The sequence below is a fragment of the Wasmannia auropunctata genome, unplaced genomic scaffold (assembly GCF_000956235.1).
Source record: "Wasmannia auropunctata unplaced genomic scaffold, wasmannia.A_1.0 LD336106.1, whole genome shotgun sequence".
In the NCBI taxonomy this organism is placed as follows: Eukaryota; Metazoa; Arthropoda; class Insecta; order Hymenoptera; family Formicidae; genus Wasmannia; species Wasmannia auropunctata.
The window spans coordinates 3,884,893-3,906,530 of record NW_012026784.1 but is presented as its reverse complement, the minus strand read 5'-3'; the positions used below and the strand labels follow the sequence as shown (position 1 = coordinate 3,906,530).

Here is a 21,638-nt window from a genome sequence, read left to right as displayed (position 1 = left end):
ATACAATATCAAAGAAATTATCTTTAGTCCTTGATCTTTTTAAAATGTTAAGTATGCGTTAAGTACACACGCGCACGCACATATATATATATATATATTGCATATGAAACATTTTTAACTCAGATATCAATATTAACATACTGATATCTCTTGATTTCAAAATCAAAATATAATATTTCTCATGTGAGTCCCAAAATTAAGTAATACATATATATATATATATATATATATATATTTAGCAGTTACTTAATTTTGAAATTTTGAAACTCACAAGTATTAACTACATATAGATCAGGTAATAACGTCTATATTAGAGCAGGTTTATTATATTTTTTATTTTTATAGAAAGATTAAGTTTTGAAACATTAATATTATTATTAAGAATGCACTCCAATATTCACTGTCAGTATAGAAAATCTATAATATATATGTAATGTGCATGTCAATAGTGCATATGTAATGTAAATTATAGATTTTAAATACTGACAGTGACTACGAGAATGTAGTTTCAGTACAAAATATTTTTCAAAAAAAGTAAATTAAAAACTCATAAAACAAGAAAATAAAAAAGTAACGATAAAAGTAATGGCAAGTTCGTTACAATATTGTAAAAATGTAACGGCGCTATCGTTATCGTTACAAATAGAAAAAAAAAAAAAAAAAAATAGTGATCGTTATTGAAAAAAAGTAATGAAAACAGTAATGGCTTTACAAATAATGCATTACTTCCCAACCCTATACATGTGTATATACATCCACGCATACGCGCACAATAAAATCTCTCATGTTTTGGAAACAAAAAATATATATTGTAAAGCAATAAAGCAATGTAGATGTTTATGTATAGGAAAATTTCATACTAAATAGATAGGAACATGTATAAATATATATTTAAGTGAGAGATCTCAGGTGCTGATTTTTATCCTCTTAAATACAGGGTTTTTGAAGGGCATATGCAAACTTTTCTGATACTTTATCATTTCCTTTAGATTTATTTCATTTGAATAGAGTTTTGTTTTATTTCATCTTCTTATTTAATGCAAGATTTACTTGAAAACTTTTCCTTGATTGAATTTTCGTCCCTCTTTGTCCGTGCCAGTCCAACTAAAATATTGCTTAACCAACTCCTTTGTTTCTTCCTTAGATGGATCTAATTTTGTCCAACTATAAGATTCGTAATCCACTTGCCAATCTGGACTTAGCTGAAGAAAAAGAAAAAATAAATATATATACCTATATATATATACATATGTGTGTGTACGTTTTATTCAAAACTAATCTTTATCCATTCGAATATATATATATCTATTCTTTATATATCCTCATTCTAAGAATACAACTTGTATAAAACGTACTGTAAAAACCAGATCTTGTCCTCGCCAGACCCAAATACCACTGATCGTATTGTCGTTATCTTCCCCAAATATACAGGCACTCGCAAATGCTCCTTTTCTCAATGAATCTAATCGTTGGTACATACCACTGATTAAATTGCAGGACATGAAAACCTACATAAATACAAAAGCACGTACGTTAATGACTGAGAGTATACTTTTCAATTTTTCAAATATTTCTCAAACAAGTAACTTAACTACCTTCGTTAGTTCATTATTGTACTTGTATTCGCCAAGCCAAATACTATAATTTTCCGAATCAAACTTTTGCCAGAAGTAAGGAATTGATTTAGATTCATCTTCATTTGAGTAAAATCGTTTAAAATCATCAAGATCGAACGAGCTTTTAGGCATTGAAGCAAAGGGATTCTTCTTTTTCGGTTCGGCGGCTACAGCCTCCTCGGTTGCGTCAGCTTCATCTTCTACCGCCGAGGTCTTCTCTGCTACAACTTTAGATTCTTTCTTCGACTCTTTAGATTCTTTTGGCTCTTTAGCTTCCTTCTTAGATTCCTTGTCTTTCTTTTCTTTTTTCGAACTCTGCATGAAATAATAATTTATGGTATATTAATCTTTCTTATAATAATAAAGTTTTATATACCTATATATTTTTATTGAAATATTAACCTTTCCCTGAGTTTCTGCAAATTTCTTGGGATCATACTCAATAGTCTTATCCGCCAGTTTAAAGGCACCAATTACAGCAATGGATTCAGGTTGATAAATAACTGTTTGGAACCATCGATTTACATTCTGGTAAGGCTTACGTAGTTCCGGTTCAAGAATGTATTGATACAAATGTAGCAATGTCATAGCTACACAAATATCTGCCAAAGTTAATCGTTCTCCCACTAAGTAAGTCCGTGTAAGCAAATGAGAATTTAAAGCAGAGAGTGCTTTATTTATGTCCTCTTTAGCGTGTTCTACAGTCTTAAAAAAAAACCACACAAATTTAATTAACTAATGTTATATTATTAGCATTTTATTTTATTTTACGTTATTGTGCGCGTGCGTGTATAAAAATCATGTCAAAATAAATGTAAGTATATGCAGTAGAAGCACATGCATCACGCATATGCATGTAAATATAATACGCATATAAGTTTAATCTACCTCTTTGAGTTACAAAGAATGGCTATGTAGTTGCGCCAATTTTGCCTTTGAAGGAGGATGTAATCATGTATGCAACATCAAATAAATGATGCGACTATGTAAAATAGAAAAAAAATTTACAATAAATACCTGTTTATGATATGGCATTATTCCAAGTAAAGGAAATACCCAAGCACAGCTGGCAGGAAGAATTTCAGAATCAGCAAACCCTAACCATTGGATAACCAACGCGCGTTCAATATCTGTTTTCCCTCTCAATTGTTCGTTAGCCACTATAAATATGGCACACACACATACACGTATATATAAAATAAACAAATAACAGAAAAGATAAATAATTGTTTTTTTAATCTCTTACCATAATAAGCAATTGCATTGCTTTCCGTAATATATTTTCCATCGCACGTTTCAAATGCTGGAACCTTAAAAGTTTTATATATATTGGAAAATATTTTCTATTACAATTTGTATAGACATCAATTAAGAAAGATTCTTTACATAACTTGTGACATTATAAAATATAAATGCTTTCACAGAATTCTCTCTCTCCCCCCACTCTTTTTCACTCTTCTTTTTAACTCTTCTATTCTTTCTCACTGATTCTATCTCATGTGTTTCCAACTCGATATAAAAAAAATTATTCATTTTGTTATTGGTATATTATTACACAATTAAATAAGACATTTTTATAGCTGCGTTACATTATTTACTGCAAGTATTAAAAATCTATACTATCTATAGCATGTGTAATGTAAACTATAAATTTTCAGTACTCACAGTAAATAACAGAATGCAGTCTATACCTATGTAGTAGTATGAATGTGAGAGCTAATTTTCATTCTAACCATACCATATGAATGCTATATTTTTGTATATTTTTGTGTATAAGAATATTTTAAATATGAAAATAATAGAAATATAATAACAGAACGTTGTCTGAATAGTATTTTAGTAGTTTGTAACTAAACCAAAAGTGCAAAAGTACAAAAGTTTTATAGATTCTGTCATCATATGTGACGAGAAAAAACGTGTCAACTACACAGCATACAAAATAAAAAAAAAATTCATACGAAAATCTGGTAAAAGTTCCGAACCATTAGTGAAAAATTCAGCTTACCTTTCCCAACGGAAATTTCTTCAGAAACGCTTCGCTTTTATTAGTCTCGCCAAAGACGAAGTCATCGGCAATTTTAATCTGGGTGCCAGAAAATTGAGCTGCTATCAGGGCCTTGTAGGCTCGGAAATTTTCCGGGTAGGTGTAAAGAATCTGGAAAGAAATTTACAGTGGGGCGGATAACGCATTGTGAGGACTTGGTTTTCCGATAATTCGACGCCGGCGTCGGCGTTCCGCGGCGCGGATGCCGACCGGTGAAGAACCACATGAGAGCTACTTACTCCAGACGCCATTGTACCGAGACACGAGCAGACACGAGAAGAGGAAGTAGAAGGCCGGTAAAGATCGCCCTACTTGAAACAACTACAAACTCGCATCGCGCGAAGTACGTCGCAAGTGCGAATAATACGCTTGCCGCTGGTTGCGCCCTCATGCCTCGTGCCTCAAGTTAAACAGTGCCAGCCAAACAAATCAGTTTTAATTTTCATAGAAAATATAAAAAATTATACAAAAATAACAAAACAAAAAAAAATAATATATATAAAAATATAATTAAGTACAAAGCTGGGAAAGATAATTCAGATTTCAGAATTGGAATGATGGCAAAAACACAGTATGGAATTGGGCGGGGGGAGCAAAGTGAACTCCTTGTGTCGCACGACGCATCTGAGATATCTCATGTTTCATGGTGAGATTATGAAAATGGCAGCCCTCGAAGATGTTGTTGCTTTATATCAGAATTTAAAACGCGAATGGACAAGAACGCCATGTAATTTGAAAAAATGTGGTGAATTGCTCAACCAATTGAAGGTAAAGATATTTATTTACATACTTTGATCTCGCAGTATCAAGCGAAATAATTGCTGATAAAAGTATCATAACCTCATTATGTAGCTTGTCGAAATGGATTGTCATCATTTGCCGTCAATTTTGTTTTCGAATTTTAATAATCATCTCCTGACTTTGACTTGATTTTAACTTTTAAATATCTATTTAGATGTGATTTGACGAGTAATATTGTATAATATAAATAAATAAGTAATTACATATATGTCATGTACAGATCGGTCTTACTCATCTGATGTTCCTCCCAACGTCAAATAGCACGGCCAGTCAAAATGAACTGTTAATTGCTAGTATGTATCTTTAATTTTAAACTCCTCGATCAGAACAGTAGTACGTCAAATGTCACACGATAATGTAACTAAAATTTCAAATTTTGTTGGAAATACAGGAGACATATTAGAAATTGGAGCCCAATGGAGCATCGCTACCGAGGATATACCATCCTTCGAGAGATACATGGCGCAATTAAAATGTTACTACTTCGATTATAAGTCCGGATTGATGGAGTCAGCTTACAAATATCAGCTTCTCGGTCTCAATCTCTTGTTTCTGCTATCACAAAATCGAGTCGCTGAATTTCACACAGAGCTGGAACTCCTGCCGTCTGATCAGATACAATCAAATGTTTATATAAGGCATCCCTTGAGCTTGGAGCAATATTTAATGGAGGGTTCGTACAACAAGATTTTTCTAGCCAAGGGTAATGTGCCTGCCGCATCCTACAATTTCTTCATAGACATTTTATTAAATACCGTTCGCGACGAGATTGGCGCGTGTATGGAAAGCGCGTACGATAAAATTTCCATTCAAGATGCCGCAAGGATGCTTAATTTAAGTACAGAGAAAGATATAAAAACGTTTGCCGTCAAGAAGAACTGGAATCTATCCAAGGATGGTTATTTTTACTTTACCACAACTAGCGAGAAAAAATCCGAGGAGCCTATCCCGAGTTCTGAATTGGCAGCGCTGGCAATAGATTATGCCCGAGAGCTGGAAATGATTGTGTAACACTTTAAGCAACTCTCTCTCTCTCTCTCTCTCTCTCTCTCTCTTTCTCTCTGTATTCTACATGTCTAAATAAAACAGGTTTGCTCTTATGCAGTATAAAGTCTTTTATGTACACAAGTCATTATCTTGTTTAATAATATCACTGGGACGAACGGGATCAAATTGTCAGGTCATTTTGATGAAAATTTTTTTTCTTGTACATATATGATGTCTTCCCACACCGAAATTATTTGGCACAATATTTACATACTTTTCGGTTTTTTTGAATTTTAAGTTTCCTCCAAATTTGCTTTTAGGTTGTTTTTTTTGGAGGTTAAGGTTATGACTTACAAGTGGTTTACCCGCACCCCCGCGCCCGAGAGCAGGTTAAGCAGGTATCCGTATTACCCGCCCCGCCCGATGACACATGAAGCATATATATATTATACATGCAAGATCGTTATCATCTGCGGCAATAGCAGGACTAGCAGACGACGAGTAATATGCAGTAATATGGCGTACAGTAATATTGCTCGTTAATTGGATTTTATTTGCGACAGAAATTCGTAAAACAAAAACTGGATGAGAGCATCATTACTTTTTGTGTTTTTAGTAAAAAGGATATGATAAGTTAATGTTTATAATATAGGTTTATGTCCACCCACATTGTGATAATAAAATGTGATCTCGTGAAGCGAATTGTTCTCATCGTAAACGCACGGTGAACACGTAGCACTTGCTTCTATCAAAAGGCGTCTTACGTGGCAATAATTGCATGTTATCGGATTATCTTCGTTAATGTTGTCATGTAAGTAACGTCGTGTATTTTAGTAAGGGACAATAAACGATATAATACTGCAATGATAATTATTACCATTACAATAATTAAAGGAAAATGATGTGTAATGTATTGGGATGGAGTGACAATAAGTAAATAAACTTTATAATATTTTACAAATATATTATTAGAGAATATATTTGTAAATTAGAAAGCGAATCATACACACATTAATTTCTTTTATCATACATTAAGTGATGTAATAGTAAATACAAGAAAATACTCTATTAAGACTGTGTAAATTAATTATATAATTAAAAAAATAAAAAACACCTTTGTTTATTATGTTTGCAGAATTGATAGGAATGCATGAAAAAAGAAAAAAATTACAAACCATGCGTGCTTTAATACTTGTGGGTGGTTATGGGACTAGATTGCGACCTCTTACTTTAAGTCGGCCCAAGCCACTTGTCGAGTTTGCAAATAAACCAATGCTTTTACATCAGATCGAAGCACTGGTGTGTATTTAGTAACTTGTAATGTTTATTTATCATGTCAATTTCATACAAGTACAAGATTTGCAATATTTCTTTCTAATTATACTTCTTAAACGTTTTTAGGTACAGACAAATGTAACTGAAGTTATATTGGCCGTTTCCTATCGAGCACAGCAGATGGAAGAAGAGTTGGTTCATGAGGCAAAGAAATTGGGAGTACAGCTTATCTTTTCTCATGAACCAGAACCATTGGGTACTGCTGGGCCACTTGCGCTCGCGCGTGAATATTTATGTGCCAGTGATGACCCATTCTTTGTTTTGAACTCTGATATCATTTGCGACTTCCCTTTTAAACAGCTTCTTGAATTCCATGAGAATCATGGCAAGGAAGGAACTATAGTAGTCACCAAAGTAGAGGAGCCATCAAAGTATGGTGTAGTTGTATATGAAGAAGATGGAAAGATTGAAAGTTTTGTTGAAAAGCCACAAGAATTTATATCTAATAAAATCAATGCAGGTACAGTAATGAAAAAATTGAGACTTGTTTAGGAAAACTTTATGAATCTCACACACACACACACACACACACACACACACACACACAGCATACATATATCTTCTTTTTTTGCAAAATATAGGTATGTATATCCTTAATCCAAGCGTATTGAATAGAATTGAATTGAAACCTACAAGTATCGAAAAGGAAGTCTTTCCAAGTATGGCTCAGGATGGAGAATTATACGCTATGGAATTGCCAGGCTTTTGGATGGACGTAGGACAACCTAAAGATTTTCTTACAGGCAAGTACTTATATATTATAATAATTATTACAATTATCTCAATATCATGTAAGTATGAGTCAATTATTCATTTGTATAACTCTATTCAGGAATGTCTATGTATCTTGCGTCATTGAGGCAAAAGCATCCCGAACAGCTTTATTCTGGGCCTGGTGTAGTAGGCAATGTCTTGATAGACCCAACGGCTATAATTGGCAAGGATTGTAGAATCGGACCCAATGTCACAATTGGTCCTGGTGCCACTTTAGCTGATGGATGTTGCATTAAACGAAGCACTATTCTTAAGGCAGCTGTGATAAAAGAGCATGCTTGGCTAGATGGGCAAGTAATTGTATTGTAAATGTAAAGCCTCAGAATATATGTAATATTTATGTCAAGGTAATTAAAAATTTATGTAAACAGTTGTATCGTTGGATGGAGAAGCGTTGTAGGACGATGGGTGCGAATGGAGGGTACAACTGTATTAGGAGAAGATGTTATCGTGAAGGATGAATTATATATTAATGGCGGACAGGTTTTACCGCACAAGAACATTTCCACTTCTGTACCAGAACCGCAGATCATTATGTGACCAAAGACGCGATAATCTTTGAGAGCTTGATTCCAATGAAGGCAATAATCGATTGAAACATCAATTTTTATTCATTTTTATTATTTTTATATAAAATGCATCTTCAAGATATCTTCGCATTCAAATATTTAAAATAAAATATAATTTTGCTCCACAAGTGATTACTGCAATCAGTCTTGGTCTTGTCTTGCGGCAAATAATTGCTTCATACGACGATTCCACGCGACTTGGAAACTTGAATTATCTTACATCAGCGTTGCAAAAATATATAAAATTAATAATACAATCAGAGTGAGGATTTAAACTATTTTTATTGGTAAACCTCGTACTACTATCGCAGCTGCCGTCATGTAATGCGAACAACTATTCTTAGATTCTGCCACTGCCCTTAACATTTCTGGTTCCATTTTTGTTTTGTCTTTTGCTCCGTTCTTTGTAAATTCTGAAAAATTTTAGTTATAAGAGTTATCTTGCATAATATGAAGAAAGAAAAATTGAAAATTTTTTCAATTAATACTAACTTAGAGTACCAGAACTCCAACTATCAACGTCTACCTCAGCCCATGATTTCTCTGAGGATGAAGGAATCCAATTACTCATGAAATTTGTAGTCATTTTATCGATATCAGCATCCGTTATTTCCCACAGCATACCCAAGAGGCAAGGACTGAGAATTATAAATTTCATATATACATTAATCATATGTACATACACACACATGCACGTATGCATAGATGCAGATCCTTTCGATCCGAACATGATGAGAGAAAAGGAATGATTTGTGTGCAATTTCTCTCGCAGATTTTTATAAACGGAGAGAAATTCTTGACAATACATGGCGTTAATTACATAATTACAATATATTCTTTTTACCTGCATGCTATTAAGTATTGATTTGAAACGCCATAAGGTGGATATCTTCCACCTATCACAAGTAGTTTCACGCTGCTACAGCCAAATAATAAAACGGTAGATCTCACTCTCATTCTTTCAATATCTTCTCCAGAAAAGTATTCTATGCCGTTTCCGTGACCGGTATACCTGTAAGAGAGGCGAGAAAAAAAAGTGCAAGCAAACGAATGGTAAGCAGATTAAAACGACTGTCAATAGAGAAATAAAATAAAATTTTTATACATTAGAATATCATGATTTATTAATGCATCTTGGAATATTTCTTCTTTAAGTTGCATATTGTAACAACTTTTCCACTGCGGTAACCAAAAGTCCATGAAAAGCTTCATGCGTTTTTCCATTTTTTCAAGATCACCGGATGGATTGACTAGGCAAATTCCCATATCTTCTCTCCCTTTAACTAGTTTACAACCTTCCACTATAGTATCTTCGTGTTCTTTGAATAATGCATATGCTACATGCAGAGATGGGAAACGAGTAACAGGATGATTCTTGATAACTTCCATGGCCTCAAATCCCATGTAATCAATGTGCTTAAGGCAAAATAAAAAAGATCTTTACGATACGAAATAAATTTACATAAACTCTGCGTATCTGCGTATAACAAAAATCTTACGCTCATATTATGCATTTACCTCATCAATAATTAGAACCAATGTTTTCCGTTTTGTATTCTCTAGTTTTCTTATACATGATAATTTTCCATAAATAGATAAAATGATGTTGTTCGCAAGTTTTTCATGTCCAGGAAGTAGAAATGTAATTGCACGTGCTATTTCCTCACGCGTAAGAAAGCAAGCACCTACGATTACCTTTCTCAAAAGCCACCTACATCTTTTTGATATTTCAATGCTAAAAGAGTGGTGGAACAATAAAATATGCATAATTCAAATACAATAAAGACAAATCCATTTCGGAATTTCGATAAATATATAATACTTACGGAGATTTGAAATCTGATATTAATTTGTCGATCATTTGATAAATCTCATCTACTATTTTCAAGTTTTCAATAGGATCAGCCATAAATAATACTCTCCATTCTCTCAACCATATATTCTCCAATTCGCTTATAGCCGTCTGTAATTAATTTGCTTAATACTTAGCTTTCCCTTTAATAAGGGAAGCTTTAATAAGCTTCCCTTATTAAATTAATGTATATGTTGCTCCAATTTAAAAAATCTACCTTCATTTTATTGTTTTGATTTGCACGCATCGTCCAATATTGCTTAAGATTCGTGTGAGTAGCCTTTAGTGCAGACGTATAGCCATTTAATAGTTTCTGAATCTCTTTGCAGATATCGTAGGAAACTTGTGTCGTAGGTCGCGGTACAGTTATACACAATGGTTCTATGTCATCAGATGTACCCGTAGGGAGTATTGTAATATGTATTGCATGTATTACAGTAGATGTATGCTTTTCGTATCTTAATATAGACGGAGATTCATATTGGGCAGTGACCTGAATCACGTACCATTCTGTGAAGAGAAAAGACTTGGAAAATCTTAATAAACTTTATATATAAAAGGCAAGAATAAAAAGTAAAAGATATCTTTATACCTTTTGGTAAGTCTAACAGTTTTGTTTTCAACGATTCATTATTATTCGTAAATTTTGTTTCAAATTTTACATGTGTTGGTCTCAGTCCATATATTTGAGATTCATTCCACACAGATTCACGCATTTGAGTCTTTTGATATCTGTGCAAGATGTGTTGTCGAAGTATTACTGCGTGAGCTTCAACCAAATGATGAATAGCTGTAATTTCGTTGCCAGTCTAAGGAAGAATAAATATACATACATAAATCTTTATAGTATAAATATCTAATTGTCGTATATATTTATTTACAATTGTTGCGATATACCAGTATATATATATATATATATATATATATATATATATATATATATGTATGTATATGTATATATGTATGTATCTTGTAGAATAACAGAATGAGTCTAATTTTGTCAAAATCGAAAGTGAGGAGAGCTAAACTGAATATATAATTATAAAATTATTTCTATTTCTTTAACTACAATTTATATATAATATAAAGATTCAATTACCTCTAAATTACAAATTGCCAACATTTTATTCAAACTGGCATATTCAACGCTACCTGCATAGTTGCAACGTGCATCTGCGAATAATTTCTCTGTATTACTCTTGATTTTCACCATCTTTCCTTTCTCGATTTTCCCTCTTAATTCTTTCGATTCACTCGAGTCTTTTGTCTTATCTTTAAAATCATCTTTATTGGGATGACATTCGTGCAGGATTCGCATAACTTTGTCAGTAATATGAGCCATGATTAGTTTACTCTCGTACAAAGCTTTGTTTATAACATTAATAAATTTATTACTTCGAGTGTACTCTCGAACGAACACTGAACGATTACTGTTGCAATTTTTCTTGAGTGACAAGTTTCACTTCACTAAACTGAGCTCTATTACACGGTAATTTAATGCTAATTATATTATGCTAAGCAATTGTATTTGTAGGTATCTTTGATCAAGTACAAGAGAGAGAGAGAGAGAGATTTTAGTATAACTTATTTCTATAACAATATTCCAATTTTGAGTTAAAGCGTTACATACGTCAGAACACATGCGTATGAAGATTACTTCACTAGCGACATCTAGTGGTTACGTCTTACAAATTTTAAGGTGCGTTCGAATTTTCACTCGAGATATCATTTTTATCCTTTAGAGTGCGTTCCCTTAGTTGCATCGCACCGTCGCAAACGTTGCGATCCAATCAGCATATACTATATTTTGCCCATTCCAGGTGTATATAGCTATAGCTCAGTGTTTAAAACATAAACTTTCCATCAACACCTTTCCATGTTTATGGTTGAAAAAAGTGAGGTTGAAAAGCGCTAAATTTGAGTTCAATTTTTATCACATTGTCTAAAAAAAAATCACGTACGAATAGTACTATTCAGTTTTATATATAAATTTAACTTATGCGTGACTACAATAAAAAACAATTAGATTTACTATAGATAATTAGAAACGTTTGTATTATTTATTACTTTTTCTTTCATGTATATATCATACATATAACAGTATATAAAAATGTGATGGCCACAACACTTAAATGCTAAACAATAATATTGCCAGATTATAGCAAAATTACATTTGAATTTATATAGCTAAATTATATATATATATATAAATCATATATATGTAATTATAATTTTATATATATATATAATCATCGACAGTATTTACACGATTTTTTTTTCTTTTCTTTTTATCTAATCTAGCCTGTTCTAATCCCTGTCAATAATCCCGGGAAATAAAGGCAAGCACAAATGTAAATACCAAAAATCGGATGTAGTATATAAAATAATACGATTATTACAAAATACATTTACGATACGATATTAAAAAAATGTATGCTTAATCTTCATTATTCGGAAACGCCTCGTAAATGTCACTTGTCGGAATATCTCGTTGTTAGATGAATGGAAATTTTCTCTTTATTATTTTTCTTTATTATTCGAGAACTTGTGGTCCCACCACGAAAGATTGGTTATTTACGACTTGACACAAATTTTCTCCCGCGTACGAAAGCAAAGGAGAAATCTCGACATTTTCTCCGACATGTTTTGCACCTGCGTTCAGCAGCCACTTTTTATGTAAATTGAGCAAATCGGTGCGGGCGGTGTTCGGGCAATCTTGATCAGCGGAATTTGAATTTTTCACCGGGCTGAATTCCTCCTCACGCGTTCCTTGCCATACTGCCAAATTCTTTGCGAAAGGAAACACGTCAAACACAAACTTCTCTATCTTAATGCCGTTAGGAACTTTTGGAATGACTCTTTCGCCATTGTCATTAACATACGGAATTTTCTTTTTCGCCATGTGTAGATGCAAATCTTTCTCGTAAAAATATGCAACGTCCTTTAAAAAGTCGACCGTAAAGTAGTGATTGCATATATTAGCAGCATTGTATATCAATTGTCCATCGGCATGTCGAAGCTCTGCAGTTTCCTTTGTTATTTCGCTGTATTCAACAACTTGATAGTGATCCTCTACCTATATTAGTTGCAATAAAAATAATTGACAGAGGGAGAGATTATAAAAAATACATATGTATTATATAATTATATGTATAATTATATATTACAAGAGGATATTAAAGGATATATATATATATATATATATATATATATATATATATAATAGAAGAACATACCTTGCAAACTACACCAACAGCTTCAGAAGGAGAAGACTTTTCAATCACTTTAACTCCGCAGTCGGTTTCAGATATCAAGCAGTATCCAATGAATATAGGATCTGCTACTTTCACCAAGATGTTGTCTACATTATGTGCGTGAACACTTCGGATACCACGTTGTATCATATCGTTTAATATTCCTTGACTTTTCAAAGCACGATACAATCCTCCATTACCATCGGGAGCCTTGGAAACACGATGCTTTTCATCCAAGATAATCTTTCCATCAAAGGTAAAACATGGTAGCATGCCCTGTTTGAAGGCTTTGACATTTTTCTCTATTAAACCAAAATAGTTGCATTTTCTTAGATATTCGACAGTTGCATTGTGAGTGGCTTCGCTAGTAAGGATATACCTAGAAAATAAAATGTGTAATGTCTCAATATCTCTTCTTTTCCTTGCTATACATTATATTTACATTGTAATGATTTTCTCAATTACATACCAAGTTATTTCTCCATGTTTTCCAAACTGTTGCTGCGCCATATTTTGCAGACAGAGTATTCTTTCTGCCTGCAATTGGAAGAGAGTTTTATGCGATGGCAATGCAACGTCGTACATTCCCTTAGGATAGGTAACTCCTAGACGCGTGCCTTGACCACCTGCCAACAATAACACAGCGACGCAACCTTCGGCTACTTCTTTCAAACCACGTTCCTTATACATGTTCAACTCTTCCTCAGTGGATGTCTTGACAGAAGCTATCTTAGTCTCATCAATCGGCTGTATCTTGTCATCCAGTGTTTTCTGGACAATGCACTGGGAAGATTCTATAGCCTTTTTAAAATATCCCATTATTTCCTTAAGATCAAGTTCATCTACATCATTTTCCAGCTGATTCCTATCCTCATCCATCAACTCCTCCCAAAATCTGAGCAGATGTTCCTGGTGGTACTCGCTCAACTTGTCTCTTATGCGCTCCATACTTGCCAACAATCTATGTTTTTGACACTTGTAAACACTTGTGAAGGTATATACAATGTATTCTCTTATCACGCGTCGCGTATTCTCTGTAAATCCTTCAATATTTGCCCACGTCACGTCACGTCACGTCAAGACGCGGATGCGAATGCGAACGCGAACGCGAACGCGAACGGGGAATGCGAGCGAGAATGAAGCGAGCCAGCGAGAGCGAGGGAAGGACCGAATATCAGGTAACAGGTATTCATCGGATACGATCGGCCTCTCCCGCGGGTAGGAACGGCAGCGGCAGCATACCTTCACTTTCACGATTCCACGTAGTACGCCCGGCTCGATTTCTCTTATCGACCCCTCCCGCCCGGCCGCGGCCGGCCTTCTCCACGCGTATAAACCTCCTTTTCTTTGCCACCATATCTTACAATGTTTTACAATGAATTGCCGAGCCGTTGATGCCGTGGATGCCGTTGTTGATAAGAGCTATTTCTTCCGCGCGATGATACTGACAGAAGTGACAGATAACCTGTATATCGGAGAGCTCCTTATTCGCATTCGTGTTTCGCGTTTTGGTTTGTCTTCCATCTATGTGTGTATGTACGTACACACGAGCAAACAAAAGAGATCACTCGTAAAGTTGTAAAGCGGCTGTCGATAACCGATAAGATGCGTGTGTACGTCTCGTTAAATATTGCACTTTTTCAATCTCGCGCGACAGCAAATAGCGAAAATGTCGTGATTGACGCTTATTATATATAAATATATAAATACATTTTTTTTCTGTGCGTGCCGGCAAATCGCGGCCCTGGCGAGCGCGAGAAATAAATTTCGATAGAGAGAGAGAGAGAGAGAGAGAGAGAGAGAGAGAGAGAGACGCGACCTTGGTTAGATTAAGCTACACGTTGCAAATGAAATGATCATCATCCAAATAAAAATTTCTAAATAATTTTATCTTTTCCTTTTTTTACGCGCAAAAATATTTTTCATTAATAATATTTGGTGACACTTCAAATTTTACATCACGAATTGCTACGTGTACATACATACCACTTATAGAGCTTTAATTCCCAGAATTCAAATTTCAAAGTCAAATCGACATCAATTCGACATTGAATTGAGGGTCATTTAAATTCTCACTGATGAGTTCTATTATACATATAGAATATCTCAAAATAATAACATAGATATAATATCTCCAAAAACGCAGTTTTATCGCTGTTTATATAATCGTGATTTTAATTGATAACACTTTCATTTTTTTATCACAATCGCATTTAATTCCGCGATTGTAAATATGTGTGTACGCGAATATCGAAATTTTTATTTCGAAAAATATATTTTTATTGTGTGTGTTAATTTAATTGTGAGTATATGTAAATGTTATCATATATAATTATAATTATATTTCTAATCGAATTGGTGCATGATATATGTGTATTTACGATATTTTATACGTTGTATAAATAATGTAAAAATTGAAACTGTCATGAATCATGATGCAGTAGATCATGACGACTGAACACGTTGATTAATAAAATAAATAATATTAAATTACTATTTAAATATTTTCTCTCGGTGCTGTATATATATATATTTATATATATATATATACATGAGAGTGCGCATGTTGCGTCTATATATGCGTATGGTACACAGTTCATAGACATTAATTTATCCATTTTCTCTTCTATATGTTATAATTAGTTAGACATTTTCGAATCGGACGGATCATGTCTAGAGATACATCATTCATCATAATTAATTAAATTTATTTAATATATAAAAAAATATATGTATCATCTATTATATAAATAAAATTTTTATTAACTAATTTAATTTAATATTGTTCAACAAGTCTTGTATTTTTTAATCTTGAGTTTTATTTTCCATTCGCTTGTCGAGTTTGTCAAATTATCTCAATTACTGAACTATGATCCATAAATGCCTAAATATCGAAAATGTATGGCGCATTAATCAATTAATGCGATGCCTACTGTATATACGCACACTCGTGTGAAAAAGAGAAATTATATAAAAAAAACCAAAACAACAAAATTAATCATCGTAATAAAATAGATTGAATAAAAGAGATGATTATCGAACGTGGCGTAAGCTAGCATTTCTCGCCGCGTAAACTAAAATGACATCATTTCAATTATCTTACCGAAATATTTTTAAATCTTTTGTATCGTCTTGCAGCAACAGCGTCTTATTGTCAACGAATACACACACACACACACAGACACGTTATATATATATGGATAAGCAAATTCTTCGTTTTATCCATTAAGATTTTTATTTTATTTCGGCACTGGAGAAATTGTAATTCCCGCTTTAAAACAATTTTTTGCAAACAAATTCATGTATATATATATATACACATTTTCTTAAATTATAATCAAATGTTTAAAAGAAAAACAAATCTTGTTTCAAAATGGACAATATAGGTCTGAAGTATATTCGCAGTCCATAGTAAAGAAGTGATTCTAATTCTCTCTCTCTCTCTCTCTTTCACCCCTCTTCCCTTACCTCCTTTTCTCTCACACCACACGCGCGCGCATCATCTACATTTTAGGATGCGAGAATAATCGATGATGAAGAATCGCTTTATCGTATAAATATCTGTTGCCGCTATTTTTGTATATTAAAGCTTGTTAGCCTCTTAGAGCATATATATTCTAAGGTTAGCCTCTTCACGTCACACGAACACGCGGAAGATGCGTTCAGAGTTAACGAATTAACTAATGACACCTAAAAAAATAAAAATAAAAAAGAACTGTATGCTCTGATAGCGAATAATGTATACACTACGTATATAAAGCACAATTACAATATATTTCACAAATTGTTTAAACATTCATACATAATTATACGAATTTTCGCATATGACGAAAAGGCGATTTAATGAAAAATTAGGGGGAGGAGTATATCATAAAAACAATGTATTTCAAAGACAGGAAAAACGTTGGGACATCGAAGAACGACCGCGAATTAGTCTCGAAATTGCTGACGTATAACGCCACAATAGCAAAAATTTATGAATTTAACAGCTACGAGGCCTGACTCTTCGCTGACAGCTCGAGAGCCTTTTTATAAATCTCTCTCTCTCTCTTTCTTTCTTTCTTTCTCGGGTCTCTGAATTTTTCATCACGTTCACTGCGGAATTTCGGAATGTCAAGGATATACTCTAATATACCTTATTGAGGTGGAATAAATAAATCGCTTCTCCTTTATAGCGAGACATATATGTTTGGACAACTGTAAGTTTGAAGGCGGACAGGTGAAAGGAAGATACGCACCTGCCATGACCAGTTAGCAATAATTAACCATATTTTCCGTTTTCCCAAGTTTTCTATTCACCGAGAACTTAAAAAAATAGAAAGAAACTTTTGTAACTAGGAAATGATAAGTCATTGCATAGTCTGCTGCAATCACTGTTTGCATTTTCTTGTAAATCGCGCTGGGTCGAAGCGAGAACAATTTTTGAAAATGTAGTGGACAGAGCAACATTCTCTCGTCTATCGATCACATTTTTATCATATTTATATAATGTAATGTACAATATGCAGCTACATTATGATAATCGGTATGTCCAACGCATTCAAAACTGGCAACACTGTGGGTACTTTACCTTTTCTTTTTTCTCATGTGTGTATGTGTGTTTATGTTGTTAAATTTCTCACCAAAGAGGTATCATTTAAATTACTCATTAATCAATGTGTATCGTATGTTTCAGAGTTAGGTACTTTAATATTACTTCCAAGTTTTCCACATTCTTGTGGCATCTCTGTGTAAAAAGTGTAACTATATATAATGCTAATATAATAATAATAATAATTATAATAAGTTGCGCAAGGCAATAGTCCGATGTGGCCGTTCGCGATCGTGTGCCTGCGGCCGCTTCCTCGCTCCTCTTCCCCCTCAAAAAAAAAAACCTACTGACACAGAGACAACTTTCAGGAATAACACCTCTATATTCATTTTCCACTCAAGATCTTGGAGAGCTTGCGATGATTGTATCATTTGTTTCTTATGTTACTCATTCGTAGCAGAGGGGGGGAGGAGACGTGCAGCTATTTTTGTATGATGTTAATAGCAACTGAATGTTGACAGAGTAATTTTTCCAATTAGCGATTGGCATTTTTCAGCTGATTGGAAAGCCAATCGAGGCCTTCGTAAAGTCCGTCTCCACTCGTGGCACACGTTGCCTGGATATACCAATTGCGATTACGTAGAGAATGTAATCCCAACTTGTCGGTGATCTCTGCTGCGTTCATTGCATTTGGCAGATCCTGAAATGTTAATGTTACTCGTTAATATCGTCTTTTGCTTATCCAGTGAGAATCCAGCTTATACAAATTTGACGAAAGATTATGTACTTACTTGCTTATTAGCAAATATGAGGAGTACCGCATCTCTGAGTTCATCTTCCGCCAGCATTCTCATCAATTCTTCGCGCGCTTCACCAATACGTTCCCTATCATTACTATCAACGACGAATATCAAGCCCTATAAATAAGGTATAAAAAGATTTGATAATGGGATATAATCACAATGATAATATAATGAAAATAAAATCCACGTGACTCAATTGTCCAATAAATCCAATAAGTGGATTGAAAAAGAGAAACAAGATATCCCACTTTGGTAACACATCTCATCCATTTTTGCTGTCTTTTACAAGCTACGACGCGCGCGCATTATGTGTATTCAATATTAATATTAACAATTTACAATCAATGAAATACATACTTGTGTATTCTGAAAATAATGTCGCCATAAAGGCCTTATTTTGTCTTGGCCACCCACATCCCATACAGTGAAACTTATATTTTTATACTCGACCGTTTCTACATTGAAACCTAAAAAAAAAAAAAATATATTTACATGTAAAGTAATTAACGTATTTACAAATTATTATAGTATTTGGTAGTATTAAGTAAAGTTACTTTGGTATCAATAAATTAATACAATTGTAATTATTTATATGAATGAAATGTACAAAATATTATTTAATATTTCACATTCTTTAAATTATATGTGCTTATAAAAGACAAGTATGCATACTTACCTATAGTGGGAATTGTAGTAACAATTTCCCCTAATTTTAGTTTGTACAGAATTGTGGTTTTACCCGCTGCATCAAGACCCACCATCAAAATCCTCATTTCTTTTTTGCCAAAGAGACCTTTGAATAACGTTGCAAACATATTCCCCATGATTGGTACTTGTACGTCAGGACCTAAACATATGTATATACATATTCATACATGTATATATGCATATATACAACAGGTGTGCATACATATACATTACATTGTAATACAATCAAAAATAGTTAATAATATTCTCATATTGATAATAAAATATATGTAATGGGATTTATGTGAGATTTTTCTACAAACACATTATTATCTTAAGCAACAATGGGGCAGGGACTACTACTCCTGGGCTACGTTTGTGCAGGTGGTCTGTATATCATTTTATCTTTAACATTCAATGAATAACAAAGATAAAATGATATAACATTTTTTAACGCACCCCCTGCATACTATACTTGATAGTAAAAAAGCTCACAAATTATGTATTCATACAATTAAGATCGAGCGATACAATAAAAAGTATAACGTGGCTATATCTGTATATTATATTTTTTTAATATACACAGATGTATATGCAATATTTTATCATAGTATTTATGTAACAAAAAATTAAGTTTACATATTTAAACGAATGCAATATTATTTGGCTGTGCCAAATATGCATGTGATGTTACAAGACGCTATTTACGTACGTACGTACGTACGTATGTATGTACATAGATAAATGCCAGCTAACATTTGTACGATTATGAAACACCCAAATATGTATGTACGTGTGTAAAGATGTCGATTCTTTTCTGTTTCTTCAGTCTCTTGTGTATAAAATCGCATAAAATCGAGGCCCAGAAGATGGACACAAATTTAATGGGCAAACATTGTGAGAAACAGACAGATGGAGAATAGCTATTCGCATGTGAGCGAGGAAGACTCGGGGATCACCGATTGCGGGCGATATGAATTGTCAAGACACATTTTTCAAGAAGCGCGGCACTCTGATTTTTTTATGTCCAACTTTAGGATCTTTCACGCGTGGCCAGGCCACGCGATCACCTCGCATACCTCGTGTACACGATGTAAAACTACAATCCCGAAGCTTCGCGCGAACTAACCTGATTGCGTTTAAAAAGCAGCCGCGCGAGACAGGCAGTGCCGATGAACGACAATGAATTTCGACACGGCGGGAAGCGTATGTTCGCGATACCTTTCGTCGAAAATAGAAGGGGGGGGGAAGGGGGCGAAAAAAGAAAGGTAATGAAAGGGCACGCACGAGACGCTCAAGCTGTGCCCGCTATTGATTCTCAGTCTCAATAAAATCGCTATGATTATCGGACTCGAGCATACCCTCGGGAATCGCTACACAGACACTGGCTTTGCCCCGACGATCTATTCGATGCAGTATTCGTAACTTTTTCTAAGGGTGTTGGTACTATTTAAAAAGCCAGTGGAGCGTGATACCCCCAACGCGCGAGCGAGGTCGAGGCGATATCGCGTGCGGTTTGCGAAGCCACTGCGTACACCCGGTTGCCTGTCACCTTCGACCTACTCCCCGCAGTGAATCGTCAAAGGTTCCCCGCTCAAAGATCCATTACCCAGAGACTTGCTCTTACTATCAAGTTCTCTGGTGACGCCACGTTGCACATATATGCCACTTGCGTTACTTACGTTTCAGTAAAAAAGATTATTTTCACGAGAAACGATAAAACATAAAACCAACACTCTCGAAAAGTACCGTATGTCAAAATGGCGGACGTGTAGAAAGGATTCGTACCTTATGCCACGTATAGGGTCACCGATCCGCCACGATTGGCCCGACGAGTCACGTGACAATGAAAATTAACAAGCGGTACGTGACTGTCCCGCGAGATGGTGCGTCCTTAAACGCCGCCGGTCCGCCGGCCGCGACGCCCGCGACGCGACGCGACACGACGCGGTCGAGTCAAATCGACAATTTCGATTTTCGAAATTGCCGCAATCCGCGCGCGAGGCGCTGTCACTATCGATCGCGCGAGATATGCTATCGACGATCAATTACGACTACGAATATAATGTGATAAAGACTACTTTTCTTTTAGAAAACACAAATAAACACAGCTATTAATAGTATTAATTGGCCTAAGGAGTGAAAATTAATTCATACCTCTTGACAGAAAAGCAGAAGCCAATCAGAACTCGCGCCCGCTGATAGCAAGAGCAGAGTAAAGTCCCTAGATTATCAGAGAAGCGCGACCGGCTTATGGCAGTATCGCAAAAGTATTAGAAAATATTAAAAATGTACTAAAAATGGCGTCGAATGGCCAATCATAAGTTTGATTTATTCGGCAGCCATTTATAATAGCGATAAATCAATCTTATGATTGGCCATTTA

The 21,638-nt window shown here is 34.4% G+C and overlaps 6 protein-coding genes and 1 long non-coding RNA gene across 13 annotated transcripts; 3 read left to right on the top strand and 4 right to left on the bottom strand.

Annotated features, from left to right (window-relative positions):
- Nucleotides 1–961: 961 nt before the first annotated feature.
- On the bottom strand, nucleotides 962–4,016 carry LOC105452775 (elongation factor 1-gamma). Its single transcript, XM_011694183.1, has 8 exons — nucleotides 3,900–4,016; nucleotides 3,622–3,771; nucleotides 2,863–2,926; nucleotides 2,634–2,776; nucleotides 2,019–2,321; nucleotides 1,596–1,931; nucleotides 1,356–1,508; nucleotides 962–1,202 (listed from the first exon to the last, which is right to left on the bottom strand). Exons 1-8 carry the CDS (start codon nucleotides 3,909–3,911, stop codon nucleotides 1,047–1,049), a joined length of 1,317 nt encoding a protein of 438 aa, XP_011692485.1. The 5' UTR covers nucleotides 3,912–4,016; the 3' UTR covers nucleotides 962–1,046.
- A 202-nt stretch (nucleotides 4,017–4,218) lies between these two features.
- LOC105452765 (26S proteasome non-ATPase regulatory subunit 8) lies at nucleotides 4,219–5,568 on the top strand. 2 transcript variants are annotated; one of them, XM_011694168.1, is made up of 4 exons: nucleotides 4,219–4,428; nucleotides 4,682–4,754; nucleotides 4,853–5,134; nucleotides 5,276–5,568. In XM_011694168.1, the coding sequence occupies exons 1-4, from the start codon at nucleotides 4,234–4,236 to the stop codon at nucleotides 5,470–5,472; spliced, it is 747 nt and encodes a 248-aa protein (XP_011692470.1). In that variant the 5' UTR covers nucleotides 4,219–4,233; the 3' UTR covers nucleotides 5,473–5,568. The 2 variants fall into 2 exon arrangements, with proteins under 2 accessions (XP_011692470.1, XP_011692461.1); XM_011694159.1 differs by having other exon boundaries at nucleotides 4,853–5,568.
- A 92-nt stretch (nucleotides 5,569–5,660) lies between these two features.
- Nucleotides 5,661–8,383, top strand: LOC105452722 (mannose-1-phosphate guanyltransferase beta). 2 transcript variants are annotated; one of them, XM_011694102.1, is made up of 6 exons: nucleotides 5,661–6,259; nucleotides 6,584–6,747; nucleotides 6,850–7,243; nucleotides 7,365–7,526; nucleotides 7,616–7,847; nucleotides 7,929–8,383. In XM_011694102.1, exons 2-6 carry the CDS (start codon nucleotides 6,595–6,597, stop codon nucleotides 8,095–8,097), a joined length of 1,110 nt encoding a protein of 369 aa, XP_011692404.1. In that variant the 5' UTR covers nucleotides 5,661–6,259; nucleotides 6,584–6,594; the 3' UTR covers nucleotides 8,098–8,383. The 2 variants fall into 2 exon arrangements, with proteins under 2 accessions (XP_011692404.1, XP_011692395.1); XM_011694093.1 differs by lacking the exon at nucleotides 5,661–6,259 and adding an exon at nucleotides 6,266–6,381.
- LOC105452741 (separin) lies at nucleotides 8,252–11,654 on the bottom strand. 4 transcript variants are annotated; one of them, XM_011694140.1, is made up of 11 exons: nucleotides 11,374–11,654; nucleotides 11,078–11,298; nucleotides 10,571–10,787; nucleotides 10,196–10,488; nucleotides 9,953–10,089; nucleotides 9,645–9,861; nucleotides 9,232–9,542; nucleotides 8,971–9,138; nucleotides 8,619–8,764; nucleotides 8,427–8,539; nucleotides 8,252–8,341 (listed from the first exon to the last, which is right to left on the bottom strand). In XM_011694140.1, the coding sequence occupies exons 2-11, from the start codon at nucleotides 11,294–11,296 to the stop codon at nucleotides 8,303–8,305; spliced, it is 1,860 nt and encodes a 619-aa protein (XP_011692442.1). In that variant the 5' UTR covers nucleotides 11,297–11,298; nucleotides 11,374–11,654; the 3' UTR covers nucleotides 8,252–8,302. The 4 variants fall into 4 exon arrangements, with proteins under 4 accessions (XP_011692442.1, XP_011692425.1, XP_011692450.1 ...); XM_011694123.1 differs by having other exon boundaries at nucleotides 11,078–11,654; XM_011694148.1 differs by lacking the exon at nucleotides 11,374–11,654 and having other exon boundaries at nucleotides 11,131–11,206.
- On the top strand, nucleotides 10,484–10,816 carry LOC105452735. The gene is made up of 2 exons (XR_974773.1): nucleotides 10,484–10,576; nucleotides 10,685–10,816. It is a non-coding gene; the product is annotated as an uncharacterized LOC105452735 (long non-coding RNA).
- A 351-nt stretch (nucleotides 11,655–12,005) lies between the features above and the next one.
- Nucleotides 12,006–14,845, bottom strand: LOC105452717 (UDP-N-acetylhexosamine pyrophosphorylase). The gene is made up of 3 exons (XM_011694082.1): nucleotides 13,702–14,845; nucleotides 13,215–13,611; nucleotides 12,006–13,054 (listed from the first exon to the last, which is right to left on the bottom strand). The coding sequence occupies exons 1-3, from the start codon at nucleotides 14,178–14,180 to the stop codon at nucleotides 12,512–12,514; spliced, it is 1,419 nt and encodes a 472-aa protein (XP_011692384.1). The 5' UTR covers nucleotides 14,181–14,845; the 3' UTR covers nucleotides 12,006–12,511.
- A 1,608-nt stretch (nucleotides 14,846–16,453) lies between these two features.
- LOC105452704 (ADP-ribosylation factor 1) lies at nucleotides 16,454–21,035 on the bottom strand. Of its 2 annotated transcripts, none has more exons than XM_011694060.1 (5): nucleotides 20,936–21,035; nucleotides 19,243–19,413; nucleotides 18,924–19,033; nucleotides 18,555–18,680; nucleotides 16,454–18,463 (listed from the first exon to the last, which is right to left on the bottom strand). In XM_011694060.1, exons 2-5 carry the CDS (start codon nucleotides 19,388–19,390, stop codon nucleotides 18,299–18,301), a joined length of 549 nt encoding a protein of 182 aa, XP_011692362.1. In that variant the 5' UTR covers nucleotides 19,391–19,413; nucleotides 20,936–21,035; the 3' UTR covers nucleotides 16,454–18,298. The 2 variants fall into 2 exon arrangements, with proteins under 2 accessions (XP_011692362.1, XP_011692370.1); XM_011694068.1 differs by lacking the exon at nucleotides 20,936–21,035 and adding an exon at nucleotides 20,615–20,907.
- Between the last annotated feature and the right edge of the window lie 603 nt (nucleotides 21,036–21,638).